The sequence below is a fragment of the Nyctibius grandis genome, chromosome 4 (assembly GCF_013368605.1).
Source record: "Nyctibius grandis isolate bNycGra1 chromosome 4, bNycGra1.pri, whole genome shotgun sequence".
Classification (NCBI taxonomy): domain Eukaryota; kingdom Metazoa; phylum Chordata; class Aves; order Nyctibiiformes; family Nyctibiidae; genus Nyctibius; species Nyctibius grandis.
The window spans coordinates 26,431,016-26,446,922 of record NC_090661.1 but is presented as its reverse complement, the minus strand read 5'-3'; the positions used below and the strand labels follow the sequence as shown (position 1 = coordinate 26,446,922).

General features: G+C 44.0%; 1 protein-coding gene across 2 annotated transcripts; it reads left to right on the top strand.

Moving 5' to 3' along the window:
- The first annotated feature begins 411 nt into the window (after positions 1-411).
- SYT13 (synaptotagmin 13) lies at positions 412-15,376 on the top strand. Of its 2 annotated transcripts, none has more exons than XM_068399795.1 (6): positions 412-594; positions 5,715-5,937; positions 7,844-7,978; positions 10,262-10,575; positions 14,669-14,798; positions 15,072-15,376. In XM_068399795.1, exons 1-6 carry the CDS (start codon positions 412-414, stop codon positions 15,374-15,376), a joined length of 1,290 nt encoding a protein of 429 aa, XP_068255896.1. The 2 variants fall into 2 exon arrangements, with proteins under 2 accessions (XP_068255896.1, XP_068255895.1); XM_068399794.1 differs by having other exon boundaries at positions 7,838-7,978.
- Positions 15,377-15,907: the final 531 nt, after the last annotated feature.

Genomic DNA, 15,907 nt, shown 5'->3' with positions numbered 1-15,907 from the left:
ACTTTCTGTGAGTTAGCTAGCAAGGCCCAGCCCCTTCTGCTGACGTCTTTCCTCTCTATCACACATCAGACTTTTCCCAGTGGAGCTGGAGAACAGGCTTCAATGAAAACTGCCTGTTTGCAGCTATATGGAGATTGCAGGCATCACAATCACTGTTTCCTCTGTCTGACCTGGAGCAGAAACCCCATCACCAGGATAGAAAGGTAGCCTTGTTGCCTAGTAAAGGTGGGACGATTTATCTCTGTCTCTAGATTGGTCCCTTTTCTTTGCTGCACAAGAAAATTGTTTTCAGACATCCAGGGAGAATGAAGCCAGGCTAGAAATCAGAGTGGATGTGTGAGAGCTGCTCTCCCAGGGAGGAGAAGGAGTCACGGGGTTTCTGTGCTTTTTGTTCCTGTGCAGCGCAGGACAATGGTTTTATCTGCCCCCGTTATAGCCCTGGGGGCTACCTTAGGGACTGCAACTAGCATCCTTGCCCTCTGCGGTCTCACCTGCTTCTGCAAATGCAAGCAACCTGGGAAAGGACTCTCAGAAAAGGACCAAGAGGAGGACATGGAAAATACTAAGTCCAGTGTGCTTCAGCCAGTCCAGCAAGTAAGACGTAGTCTCTAATTTACTCTGTGATTTTTCTTTAAATGCAGAGGGTGGGGATGCAACTTCTCTGTTAGACTACTCAGCATGTCATTTATGCTGCCTATTTATCTGCTTACTGTGTTCAGGCTGTAACAATACGTTAATGGGAGGAGGAGTGAGGAAAAAACAGAAACGGGAGCTGGGTGACCCACAGAATTACTGAAGCACGAGACAGCTGCCACATTGCCAAAGAGAAAGCTGCTAATGCCAAAAATAGGGAAGGAGGACTAGAAATGCTGCTTAGCTGTCAAGCTAGATCACAAGGGAAATAATTTCCTAAGGAGAGAAGACTGGATTTTACCAGGTGGCATGCAGCATTGTAAAGAGGAGATGACTCCTGCTGGGATCTCCTATAGCAGCTATTTCTCTAACTCTATTCATAATATCTTATGGTTCCTGCAGGATAGTTCCTTGTCAACAGCTGGTTTCTTGTGAAAACCATCCCTCCTCCTCCCTCTGCTCCTCTAACTGAGGGGATTAATTATGTGTGAAGTTAACACAGGCATTGAAATGACAATAAAATGCAAGTGAGAATCTAGAGTGTGATGACTGGACAATCTCATTACACTGTGAATTGTTTTTTCACTTACTATAAGAACAACGTGGAGTATGGATAATGTCAGGCATCCCTGTGTGGTCTTTCTTTCTTGTTAGAATCCAAACCCCCTGATTTACTCCTGAGTTCAGTGCAAGAGAGAGCAAAGGGAATTATAGGACCCTTCTAATATACTTATTAATGGGAAGCTCTCCTTCAAAGGAAAATGTTTGACTGATTTCTTTGGTTGACTATGGTCTTTAGCATGAGCTATAGCACTGGTCAGTCTCTGAAAGTATTACCTGTTGGCTGTTGCTCTTGATGTTTGTGTGTGCCTATCTCCTTTTCACTTTCATCCAGCCACTCAACTAAATGTTATGCCACAGCAGCCAATTCCAAAGGTCAGTGATCCATTGTATAACAGTCTTTGTTTGACTTTTAATTATCTGAGCTGCCTATTATTTTTGTGTTCTTAAAGAGTGTAGCAGGAGTCCTAATTGAACTTCTCTGTAATATTTGTAATCACATATGCAGTCTCTCTCTGGCTACCACTCTTAGGCTCTTAGTAGAAAAGAGCCCTGGCATCCTCATGCTCCTGTTGCAGTTTGTTCTGAGGAAATATGACCACATCTACTAATTGTATCATTCGATCTGATGCAGATGCACAGAATCGCATTACCAGAGCTTCTGGTTGCTGGGGGGTGGGAGGATGGCTCCACTGACCGTGGATGAACACCTGCACTGAGCTTAGGACTTCTCAAGAGATGACTTCTAATTCTGAGCGTTCGTCCATGAGCACGGTGAATACCTCCTAGTACCTGTTTGCATTTTCCTAGAATGAATTTCACCTGCTATTTTGTTTGATAGTTTTGTCATGTCCTTTACAGGCTCTTTTCTTGTCTTTTCTAACCCATACAGAGGATTTTCCACCTCCTGTATACAAGAATGTACAATAATGCTGACATTTGCCAAGTTTACTGTTAAAATGAATGACAAACATGTAACTTTGACAGTAATATCACTATGCATCACATTTTTTCTAGCTGTTGTCTGGAACAACACTACCTACAGATAACTTTACCATCAGTCTTTTTCTACAAGAGACTTTTGTTGTAATCTTCTGGCTCAGAAACCTCTCAAATATTTAGTAACTCCATCCTTGGACTCGATATTTTTCTTTTATTCAGCCTTTTGGGAAACATCTTGGGAAAGTATTAATCCCTCCTAGAGCTTGTCCTCTGGGGTGTCATCCTGCTTGCACAACTGAAATAATCACTAAGTCACTGTGAAGGCCAATTAAGCCTCCAGTACCCAGCAGCTCTTAGGTGATGGTCCTCACAATATTTCTACATTCATCAAGTTTTGCTATAACTTAATCCAGTATTTGACCAACAGAGGATGAAATTATTCAACCTGCCCTCAGTGTATCACTGTTACCTGAGTGATTGTATTCTCTTAGCATTGTAGACCTTCTAATTAGAAGCATTATTTCTAGTGTTACTGTTTTGGAGGGTTTTTTTAAGAAATCTGGCCAAATTATAGCAGCTGAATGAACATTCTGTCACAGAAAGTGCAAAATGTTCTTAGTTTGCATATTCTGTATGTTTAACAATTCTTTCCAATTAAAATAGTTTTCTTGCCAGGAACATGCATTCTCCTATGCTGTCACTGATTCAGAATCAGTCTATATACCTTGAAGGAATAAATCTCAAATTGAGTTCTGAGCTTGTGAAGTTTTATCAATCAATCATCTGTGTCTATGTTTATAAACTGTCCTGCCGGGACTTTTTTCCGACTACATTAGTACACTGTATGTCCTAGTCAGTGCTTGACATACTTAATTATTGAAGCCTGTCAGGGCCACTGATTCTGATAAACAGAGATGACAAAAGAAAGATGAAGCAAGACTGCATTTTATTCTTTTGGCATGTCTCCCATGACAGTGATGCTTTTATTTGCTATAGACGGAGGCTCCCCATGGACATGCCCTGCATACGTAAGGAGGAAGAGTTCAAATACAAAGATACAGTTACAGAACTATTAAAAACTGCTATAAATTTGCAAAATCTCAGCAAAATATGCAGAATGAAGATTCCTAAACACATCCAGCAATGGCAGCAATGTGGTGCATTATTTGAGTGACACTGGGCAGGGACCCAGAAGGGCCAGTTGCAGCCTCCTTGCTACTTTTGGTTTCTTTGCTTTCGCTCATTTTATGCAGAACTATCATCTGAACTCTTCTGCTCATCTCTCTATTTAAGATACTGCTGCTGATTTGCAAAGGAAACTTCCATAGGGCACTGCTATGTAACTAGATTAGCAGATAGCACTTGGGAACAGAGCTGGCAGCAAAAATAATAAACAGAGGCAGATGCAGTTGGAAGAGGGGGTGGGCTAGTCCCACTGTGCTTGCATATGTCTCTCATCTCTAATTCTGCAGAGCAGACAGACAAGAGGAATATTTAGAGCTGGTGGAGCTCATACTTGCTGTGTGCTGATGGATTTCCTGACTAAATGTCTGGCTTTTAGCAAGTGGAATAAAAGGCTGTACTAACAATACCTGACATTTGTATGGTGTTTTTCACCCCAAAGGATCCCAAAATGCTTCATGTGCTACCAGCACACAGCAATGCAGGCATACTGCTTTGGTGTGATGGTCAGTGACTGGCAGGACAGCAGCCTTATACAGTGGTTTCAGGAGAGAAAGAACAGCAGAGACCGACCACCATGGCAGGCACCGTATGCATGTTAGAAGTGATGCCTTTGCAGGACAAAAGTGACTTGGTTTTTCAAGCTGTTGTCAAGTGATTCCTAACATATTTTGATTGGTTGGTCTGCTTTAATTTTAGAAGAATGGAAAACGGCGTTTAAGGTTTGGATGAGTAACTTCAAATTTCCTATGTATTTTAGGACTGATGAGGCTCACATCTCTAAAAGAGGGATCTCACTTACAGACCCTCACTGTATGACTTACATAATATCTAAACTCAGCTGAATGCTAGGTGGGGACTGCACACAGTGATGTCTTTCTTTCTCAACCCACTTCTCTTTCATGACCCTTAAAATCAGGCAATCAAAATGCTGTGTTACATAGTGGACTTCCTAAACACTGATGCACTGGCTGCCTTGAGAAGATGGAGTCCCTGACCTAGTTAGTTCTTTACCGCTGCCAAGTGCATGTAACCATAGTGCTATGATCTCCATAAGCAGAGTATGACTAAAGCTAAAGTCCAAGACTGCTCTCTTTCTTCAGCTCTATTTCTTGAGGAATAGGTATGCTCCCTCAGGATATATGAACTGAGACCACAAATTCCAACACAGACAAGTGCTTCAGGGCATCATTTACATTCAATATTAATAGGAAACTGAGACTAATGAAAAACTTTAATTACAATTACAAACATTTTCTGGCTCACCCTCGATCTGAACTTAACACAGACTAGGTAGGCAGGCAGCGAGGCTGGAGAGAATCCCATGGCACGATAATCAACCAAAATAGCAGTTTTACTTCCGCTTTTGTCTTTTGTGTTTTAAAAACTTTAATAAAATCTATTGCAAGGGTCAGGGTCATCTGCTAGTCAGCTTTTGTTCTTTCCTATTGATGAATCCAAATATAAATGAATCAGGAATGATTTCAATTGTGAGCAGACAGGATTGTCTCTTGAGACATAAGGAAAAGAGGACTGTTATATTCCACTAAAATATTTTTCATTGTTTTGGGAGAACAGTAATGCCTTTGTGACAACCTTTTCTTGGGCTGTCTGAGCACAGTCTTTCAGGTTCATCTGCTCATTCCATGTTCATGATTCAGCAAAGATTTGAAATGTTAAGCACAAACTTGGACATAAATCCAAATTTCAATGCGTGTATAATAAAAGGGAAATGTGTGTCTGAGGGTCAGGTGGAGCTCTGGTCCACAGAGCCAAGAGGTAGTCCAGGAGGCTGAGATGACCACTGAATCAACTACTCTTGGTATGCCATTGTAGGATTCATTTGTTCAACCAGTTCCCCTTTGTCTTATTACACCGTAGTTGTACCTGCTCCATGTGACTGTATGATCCATACCTTTGCCTTTCTAATGCTCACTACCTATTCACATAAAATGTTCTGAAATCTGTGGGTGGCTATAGACCCTTGATCTTGGATTTGACTTCAAACATTAGGGTAAAGATACCATACCTCATTCAGAAAAATTAACTTAGTGGTTGATTTCTGTGCGAAGAGAAAACACAGACTTATGAAAGAAGGATTAATTGGTACAGGAACAGAGGAATAATCAAACAATAAACCCATATATTTTTCTTGTTGCAACCAAACATCTGTAGGGCAGTAAATCTGAAAAGACACACCAAGTAGAAGGGTATCAGCTTTTGCAAGAAAATCTTTGGACATACAGGCAGTGGTTTCTACAACCCAGGAAAAAATGATGGTAAGAACGATCAGAGGCACCATCTTTTCTCCCTTTGTCTCAGCTCATTTAACATTGAGAGAATGAGAAGAAATAGTCTAATTAGTGCAAAGTAATAAACAAGGTTTTAATTTTCAGTTCAATGTTAAGAAAACTGCAGAGCCAGTCCAGCCTCGAGCACTCCTGAAGTTTCCCAACATTTATGGCCCCAAACCAGTAGTAACTTCACCTGAGATTGTTAACTATACACAATACTCCCTGAAGACAACAGAAGAACAAGCTACTGGAAAACATACTGGTTTGGATGAAAACAGGATGAAGATACAAGTGAATGAAGAGCTGTTTGTTCTCCCTCAAAACGGTAGGAGCATTTGGTCTTCAGACTAAAAATTGCTTTTCTGGGTGTAGATCTGTAATACTTCGGAGCATAATGTGATTGTAGTTAGAGAAATAAATGTGAAAACGAAGACATGGGGAGCTTTTCACTCACTTATCATGAGCATTGTAAGTGAGTTCTGTCTTCAATGCATGTGTTTAATAGAAAGTAGGCATGGAGCTCATCAGGATGTTTAGATAACAAAGCTGTAGTTGAGTCTGGTTGTAATTTTTTTTTACCTAAACATCTTTTTGTGTTGAAGAATCTGGCTCATTAGAAGGAGATATTTTGTAGAAAAAACATGTATTTTGTGTAGTTTTACTGAGAGCAGTTGCTAGAGTATGGCTGAAATATCTGGCCAAAACTAGGCAGAGTATCTCCTCCAGGACAACTGCTAGCTGTCCAGCAGCTGTCCTTGTCAGGGACATCAGCAACAGGGGTTCAAGCTTCTGCTTTATTTTCTCTGCTGCTTTTTTTCCAGCAGTTTGGTGAGATGGTCTTGGCTTGTTTTAATGTGCAGTGAAGCCAAAGGGTGACACCTCAGACATTTTTGCCAAACAGAATTCTTGTTTTCCAGCTAGCCCAAAGGGTAACATGCCAAAGCCTGGAACATAAGATTCCTGGAGACTGAGAGGAAATACAGTGTTAATTATTTACATCTGGCAGCATATCTGGGTTGCTTCCATACTGATTTTTACCTTTGCAGCTATCTTTTAACAAGATAATTGACTCTTATGGTTATCACATTAATAAAACCTTCCTGGAGATTTGTCAGAGACAATGCCATCTGTCATGATGTTTTTTTAAGAGAACTCTTTTTAGCTTTTTAAAATTGCTTGAGATTATATTTTTGTCCTTCTGGAAGGACGATTGCTACATTCATCCCTCCAGCCTGAGACTTGCGAGTACCATGGGAAGCAGCTGCGCTGGAGGAAGAGACTGTCTGAGCCACATCCTTAGGTGTCAGGGAGAAGATTATAGGGTAGAGAGGCTGAAGGATGATGGCTGCATGTAGGCTAAAGCTTTATATATGTGTGTTGGTGTAAGAGCCTCTCTGCACTGCTAATGGCACAAGCAAGTTTGCTTCCTTCTGTGCCTGATTTCATAGCTCAAATGTTGCTGAAATAAAGCAAGAATTGTTGTATTCTCCTTTCGGTGCCACATTGAACTGGTCTGGACTGTGGCTAAGATTTTTTTGAGGAAATGTGCTGGTCCTACTATTGTTTTCTATGTGAATCAGAACTGACCTTGCAGATAGCTTTTGATGACAAAAAGCTATGGCTTCCCTTTTAGTCTTGCAACTTGCTTTATTTCAGTATGAAATACGTACTCAACTTCTAAATCACACGTGGAGAAACTGCCTCACAGCTTCCCAAGCTCATTATCTTCAACCTGGTCAAGCACTATGGAAATAAATGTCTTCTACATGACAAAGACAGTATTGTTAAAATTAAAAAATGTTTAGAGAGGTCTGAACTAATGCAGAGTTGCATGGCAGCTCAAAGGCAGACTGAAGTTCTCATTCCAAAGAATACAAGATTTAATTCACCAATGAAAGTTAAAAACAATTTAAAACAATATAACAACTAATGAGTGTAGTTTAGACACCTTGGCCTAGGCATAAGGTGAAAGAGCAAGTGTGTGAACCATCTTAGAGTAGAAGGTGATAGAGAGCAGAAGTCTTGTCCAAGTGCTGTAAAAAGAGCTAAAAGTGTGAGAAAACAGAGCAAAAAGGAGATACGGTGATGGAGGAAGAAGGAACATAAATGATACTCCTGCATACAAGGTGCAGGAATAGTAAGACATTTAGAAAAGTTGGGTCAAGACAGGGTGGATTTGTTCTCCTTGGACAGTGAAGACCTGCTTGCTAAAGGGGTTATTTCAGTTCCAGGTGTAGTAAAGGACGTGTGTGTCACAGAACACTTGAACCCCGAGAGGGCAGCCAGCTTTAACCAGGCCCCTGAGCTGCGCTACTCCCTTGCGTATGATCAACAAAAAGCCGAGCTGCGTGTGGCCCTTCTGGAAGGTAAGGGTCAGAGATCTTCCACTGGTGATTCTCTATCTGGAAGGTACAAGATACATGTTGATTTTGTAGAGTTCCCCTCCTACCTTTAAATCAACATGTGTCCCCAGGACCACTGGATGTTTAACTGGTATTGGGCTTGCAGAACAGAAATACTTGGCAATGTCACTGCTTGAAGTGAGTGTGCAGGGCACAGCTTGGGAACAATTGTTTGCACAGCTCAAAAGCAGAAGTCAGGAACTAGTATGGGCTCCTCCAGTCCCAGACATGGTACAAAGCAACCTCTTCTTTTTATTTTTTCCCTTGGGGGCAGGAGGAAGGGGGTTGCTATCTCCTTCCTCTCTATAACTTTAATTCTTCAACTTGACCCACTCCCTACTGCCTCTTCCTCAAGTCAAGTCAAAGACTGATCTGGACATACCAAACTTTCTTGTAGGCCACTAAAGAAGGTCCCTCTGGCTGCCCCTGGCCAAGTGGCCAGCTCTGTGTCACTCTCTGAAGTGGGAATTGACAACTGTAACAGCTTCTCCGCTCGGGGCTGGAGCATCATCAGTTCCTCTGGGAAAGTAAAATAAGCTGACTGAATAATTCATGCACAGCACAGATCTCTGTGGAAACCTGATCAAATCACACCATCTGAAGTGAGAATTGAAAGGGTACTAAATGGCAGACTCTGCTGTGGTTTGCCTGCCAGCAGCAGCCCACAGCTTCCCTCCAGGGTGGACAACTGCGCCTCAGTGCTGTCACCCATGCTCCTCCCTGGGTGCTCCACTGCCACGCAGGCAAGATCTGGCTCTGCTCCCCAGCTCCACTCCCCCAAGAAACCAGGAGACCCATGTGAAACATGGGACCTGGAAGCTCAGGAGCAGCTGTCCTTGGACTGGCTGCAGCAAGTGATGGTTGATGAGAAGCTCAACATGAGCCGGCACTGTGCACTTGCAGCCTAGAAAGCCAACCGTATCCTGGGCTGCACCAAAAGCAGCGTGGCCAGCAGGTCGAGGGAGGTGATTCTGCCCCTTTACTCTGCTCTCGTAAGACCTCACCTGGAGTACTGCGTCCAGCTGTGGGGCCCCCAATATAAGAAGGACATGGACCTGTTGCAACAAGTCCAGAGGAGGGCCACGAAGATGATCAGAGGAATGGAGAACCTCTGCTATGAAGACAGGCTGAGAGAGTTGGGGCTCTTCAGCCTGGAGAAGAGAAGGCTCTGGGGAGACCTCATAGCAGCCTTCCAGTACCTGAAGGGGGCCTACAGGAAAGTGGGAGAGGGGCTTTTTACAAGGGCATGGAGTGATAGGACAAGGGGGAATGGTTTTAAACTGAAAGAGGGTAGATTTAGATTAGATATTAGGTAGAAATTCTATAGTGTGAGGGTGGTGAGACACTGGCACAGGTTGCCCAGAGAAGCTGTGGCTGCCCCCTCCATGGCAGTGTTTAAGGCCAGATTGGATGGGGCTTTGGGCAACCTGGTCTAGTGGAAAGGTGTCCCTGCCCATGGCAGGGGTGTTGGAACTAGATGATCTTTAAGGTCCCTTCCAACCCAAACCATTCTAATAATCTATGATTCTATGAAAGACTTCAGTTTTGCCCACAATGCCATACTGTTTCATGACCCCTTGGAGGAGGGCATGCTCCTCTTGCTGCGGAGAAGGCAGCACAATTCTGTTGATGCAACAGGAGTGTGAAATGCCATTCTCACTCTAGGCTTTTCAGCGTAAAAGGGATATAAAATTAGGGATGAATGTCACTTGACACAGATCTTTTGGGCTGTGGATGGCTTCTGAAGTAGTCATTTACCAGAGGCTGGACAAGCAGAATGTAATAACCCTTAGACGTATCCCACACTGGCCTGCAGGAGTGGATGTGTGCCAAAAAGGAGGTCTCTCCCATCTCTGATGTCTGTGACTGACCACCTTGCTTTTAAGGCCTTTGTGAGAAGCTTTCTTTGTGTGCCAAGGAGAGCTGCCCATCCCTGTGCCATGCTGTGTCTCATCTCATTGCTGCTCTGCATCTTTCAACAGAGCTTGTTTCCTTGAACTCAGCTGTTGCTCTCCCAAACGCTAACAGAATCCTTCTGCAGTGGCAGAAGCACAAGGGCATTGTGCAGCATGAGGACAACACCACAGTATGGGCTCACGGCTTAGTCTGCCCCATGCAGGCAGGAACAGGGGTCAATGTCTATGCAGCTGTTTTATTTTATGGCTTTCATGAAATAAGCAATTTAGCCACAGATATTTCAGGGTTGTCTTCTGTGAGAGGTCCTTACAAACAATCTTTCTTTTCAAGCTATGCATGGCAGAATGAGTGGGGACCAAGACGCTGGCTGCCATTGCTACATACTGGGCATACTGGTGAGAAAGTCTGGTATTGCTGAGGCCCAGACAGAGCTGAAGAAGAAGGTGCTTCACACCCGCTGGGAGGAGGTCCTGCAATTCCCATTAACGGAGGAGGAGATGCCAGAGGGGACACTGACTCTCACCCTGAGAAACTGCGACAAGTTCTCCAGACATAGCATTGTGGGGGAACTCAAACTGAGCCTTGCTAACATGGAGGAGTCCTTTGGGGTGGCCCAGTGGGAAAGGCTAAAGGCCCCAGAGAAGGTATGGACGCAGCCTTGTGTCAGTAGTCCAGAAACTCTAATGTTTAGACTCTTGTTTAGACAAGAGAAGCCCTCTTCCAAGATGGCTGCATGTCAGTGGGTGGCTTTATTTGTTTGGAGCCAGGTTTAGAGGTGATGTGTGACTGCAGAGGTCACTCAGCACTGCTCTGTGTTGGTATGCAACTAACCATTTCAGAAAGCAATCAAGGGGTCATCAATCCAGCTCATGGGTCTACAGCTCCCGGCAGTTAAGATGTGTCAAAAACTCCCTCTCCTCCTCCCTCAATTACATGACAATCTGACACTGATATCTGTAATTCAAAGCTTATGTGTAGAAAAAGTTACGTGAGTTTCTCTGAATTAGTGTCACTGGACCATGGTGGCAAGAGCTGAAATACCACAGAGTGCCTACAGAGCAGGACGGAGGGACTCTGCAGATCTGGGTGCAGGTAGGGCATACGGTGGACCCTTAAACTAAGAGTAAAATACATTGTTGGGAACAAAGTGTTTGACTGAAGGCCACTTATCCTTACTGGGATCAATCCAGCAGTGCTATTCATTTTGGGAGATGTCAAAATATCACTCATTGCATTGTGTTGGTCTTCTTAAATGTCAAAACGTCCCTTTCCTTCCTTATCTACACCTTTCCAGCCACACAGACAGGGAAAATGGAGGGAAGGATTCCAACAGTACTTGAAGTAGGTACAGGGGATGCTTCATGTGCACTAACTTCTTGCACATTTCCTGAGGAGCCTTTTCCCTGCCATGAACTAGATTATTCTTCTAGCACCAGTAATATATATAACATGGCAGCAGAGAGCTGCTATTGGTGCTACTAGTACATCGCTACAAACAGGTAGCTATTGTACTCTGGTATGGTACAGGATGAGCAATGCAAAAGAACACCAGCACTGTCACTAAGCAAGCTGAAATAAATTACTGCCTGTCACCATCAGGGGTGAGGACTCTCCACTGAGCTGGCCACAGACAGAGAGTACAGAGTTAGCGTTTCTGATTTCCAATAATGCTAATTTATCTGATCGCCACTTGAATGCTAACAGGTCTGGCCACTCTAAAAAACCTCTGGCAGAGAGAGGCAGCAGAAACTAATGGGTGGTCTGAATCAGTTTAATAAATTTCAAGCACAAGGCTAAATATTTGCCTTAAAGCTGTAAATTAAAATGAGTTCCCAGTCTGCTGCTGTAAAAAGAGATGTCCAAAAGAAACTATTCAAATATAATGCTTTAAATTCCTAAACTGAGATAGATGGAGCCACCCCCATCCCCCTAATCTGCTTTGTAAGCAATACTCAAGGAACAGCCTGTTCACACCAATGGTCAGTTGTCATTCAAGTACACCTGATAGAGTACTGACATACTGGGCACCCTGCCTTGGTCCAGCTTCACAACTCTGCATAGAAACAGGGCAGCATTCATTTCTTCTACAGGCTGACAGCATAAGGTTAACGTTAGCAGTACTGCTGAACAGTGCCCCAGTTTGAGCTGAGGATGTGCAGTGAAAGCTGAATTTGCGTCATCTGGGACCTGAGAGAGACAACCATTACACAGATAGCTTAGATACAGATCCTGAATCATTCATTGAGAACCAGAGCAGGAGGGAGTGAGGAAGAGCTGATCAAAAAAGAGGAGCTATTTTTGACAGCATCCATCCAGGAACAAAGTTACTGGGCTTTGTTTAAAGTCTGACATCTCGAAAAGCCATAAGCTGCAGAAATTTCATTCCTACCTTCCCAGTAATTCTCCCACACACGAGGAAAGGAGCTCAGAGGGGAGCTTACAGCTAACCAGGTAATGTAATTTGTATTCAGGAATTCATGGACTGCTGTGAGCAATGCAAAGCATAGATATTGCAGACTGATATCCTTATCTTGTCTTCCTTCCCTCCCAGTGCTTTGCTAATGACAGTGGTGATAGTGGCTCCTTGCGTAGCACCTTTCCTTTTGTGGTTTCACGGTGCCCTGCACACGTAATTCATTGATGACCCCCTGATACTTTTTATCCTTATTGCGCAGAAAGGAAGACTGAAGCTCTGGTGGTTGTGTGAATTTGCAAGGTTACAGCACAAAGTGCAGTTTATGGATTTAACAGGAAAAACAAAAAAAAAACCAAAACCCAGAAGGAGGGGGAAGGAAAAGTACCTCTGGCTTGATCTCTTCACGCAAAACTCCAGCAGAGACCAACCATTGTAGGTTTTGGTTTCATGTGGATACAGGCTGGTCAAAAACTTGATCAGAATATTAGGAGCTAGAAAGCCATAAGCACAAGATGTGATATGTGTGTACAATGTGTGTGTTTGTGTGTGTGTGCACGTTTACACAGCCCTGCCACCCCCTACACCCCCAATCTCCACTGTATCTATCTATCTGTGCCTGGAGCTACAGGAACCAAATTCTAGCCAAGAGCTGTGGGACCTGGTGAGATGTAGAGGGGATAAATAAACAAAAGCAGCTTATGACTTGCCTAAACAGTGGTTTTTGTATTGAGGTGGTATTTGTATTTGTCCCTCCATGTACAAACACCTATTTTTTTGTAGTGGACATAGAGCCATTTGAATTTGCCTCTGTTTGTTTTTATGTGTGAGGGTTTTTTTAAGATCCACTTAGATTTAGGATAGGATTTATGTAAGTGAAATGCACATGAGCCCTTCCTTGCTACCTGAGTGCATGAAAAAAAAGATTTACTTGGGCTGATTCGGGACTGAATTTCAGGCTTCTTTGCTAATGGCCTCCCACCTGATTTGTGCATGACAAATAAGTCATTCAAACCAGACAGCGATGACAGCCATGTTTTCTGGAGAGTCAACCAGCTCACGCAGAGCACACAGGGGCCTGTCCTTACCTGTTGTGAGTAACTGGGTGAAAACTTAATTTGAAATATTTATGGCTCACTTAGAAGTGAGAGTGCAGAGCACAGAAATGGTCTGGAGAAGGGCTGTCTGTCCTAAAGCACGTAAATCATGCTAAGGAGTCCAAAGGGAGTCTATTGAATCGACATTGGCTTTCTGGGACTCTTCTGGGTCATTAACCTCACACTAAACCAGATTTCTGTCACAAGCTCCTACTCACTGAGAGAATAACTGCTCCCCTTTCGCCCCTCGCTGCAGGCTGGCAGCTCTGTGCGGGCTTTCGCTCCTTCCCCGCCGGATCCCCAGGAGGAAATGGCACTGCTCTCCCAGGGCAGAGCCATGGGCAGTGTGGGTATGTCCCTCCGCTTCCCCCTCCAGGGGTGCTCGTCCAGGGCAAGCGGGAAGAAAGGGGAGAAAGGTCAGGAGGCTAAGAGGCCGATCACTAATGGGAAGAAAGGAATAAGAGAAGAAAAGAAAAGGAAAGGAAAAAAAGTGTGGCCCCCTGACGCGAACACCTGATGGTTAAGAGCATTTTCCCTGGGGGAAATCCTGCAGGGGCAGCAGGGAGAGCAGCTCACAGGACTGAGGGAAGACAGGCAGGGAAGGAAGAGTAAAGTTCTGTGCCAAGCTCATGGAGGATTTCAGGTTTCCCGTACCAAGTAAGGGTGTCAGAGAAGGTTCAGCTCCAGCTCCAGGGTCTGGTTGTGTGGCACAGACCCGGGTGTCACCTACTCTTTCCCAGGGAGCCCTACACTCCTGCTAGGCAGCATGGACCGGGGTCCACGTCTGGTCAGATCCTCCTCACACAAGAGCAGCTGAAATGAAGAGTGAATTATGAAAAGCAGTAATGGAAGTAGGGGACATACATAAATAAAGGGCAGTTAGATAATGTCTCAAAAACAGAGTATTTGACTACTTGCATGTAGTTCAGCCCAAATCCTCTTCTTCTGACTAAATATTCCACTAAAAGTAGATGTTAGCGAGCAGTTACTTTCCAGCAACAAAAGAAAGCAGTAACTCACATGATTGGTGCCTTATGAGTGGAGGAGCCCTCTCAGACAGCTTTGCTAGGTTTATTCTCATCCAGTGTAACTGGAAAGATCTCCTGTCCAGGGAAACAACTTGGTCGATCCATGACCTTCCACCCATCACCTTGTATTCTTTAGTTTTCCTAATGTTATGGCCAAGATTGTACAGAAAATTAACCCTTCCTGTTTCTCCAATTCCAGGAGCCATCTACCGGCCATGGGGAGGTTCTGCTCTCTATCAGCTACCTGCCAGCAGCTAACCGCCTGCTGGTGGTGATTATTAAGGCTAAAAATCTCCATTCCGAGCAGCTGAAAGATCTACTTGGCAATGGTGAGTAGAATAGCAAGAAAACAGAGACTGTTGCTTCTGCTATTATGTAAATCTAGAAAGAAAGTAGGAAGGGTAGTGGCCGGCTGAAAAAGTAGATGTTTGGTTTAGAAAGCCAAAGACATTTGAATAATTTCTAAAAAGTGAAAACCAAACCCACCAAGACCAATGTTTCTTATGTTCTCTCTCCGAGTCTGATGTCACCAGTTAAAATTCTCTTGCGTTCATTTTGTTGTATGCTCATTAGTATAGTGTCTGTCTCCACTTCCTATACAGATGTTTCTGTCAAGGTGACACTGAGGCATCAGTCCTTGAAGCTGAAGAAGAAGCAGACCAAACGTGCAAAACACAAGATCAACCCTGTGTGGAATGAGATGATCATGTTTGAGGTGCCTCATGAGCTTCTGCGTGCCTCCAGTGTGGAGCTGGAAATGCTGAGCCAGGATGGTGCTGGGCAGAGCCACGTGCTCGGCAAGTGCAGCCTGGGCTTACACGTCATGGGCACAGAGAGGAACCACTGGGAAGAAATGCTGAGGAACCCCAGGAGACAGATAGCCATGTGGCACCAGCTCCACATGTAGGTTCATCACGATTACGGCCAACCAGATTTCCACCAGGCCTCTGAGCCTGGGGGAATAAGCTGCATTTCACCTTCCACCTTCCCCTCCACAAAGCACAGTATTCTTCTTATACTACCTTCTCTGATTTTCCTGCCTCATCCTAGCCCAGGAAACTGCCTCGAAAATGTATTTAAAGGACAATCTCTCACCTAATCAATTGGTTTTCTCAAACAAGAGATTTGGCTGCCTGGATAATTTGAATTAATTTGATTAGCCTGCCCACTGTAATTTCTGTGAGGTCCCTGTTTCTGTAGAGAAGCAGAGGGGACCAAAGGTATCATGGAAATGTAAGTCACTTCTTGGCATCTGGCACTGTCACCCAAGTTCCTTTATGGGTGCTGGCTCCATAATCACAGACACATGGCAGATGTTTTACCAATCACTGTTTTTCATAATACTTTATAATAGACTGTGAGAAATGGAGATCACAAAACTGACTTTCACTGCAGAGCCAAAGTGTCAGTATGAAAGAGAGAGTGAAGCCAACGTGCC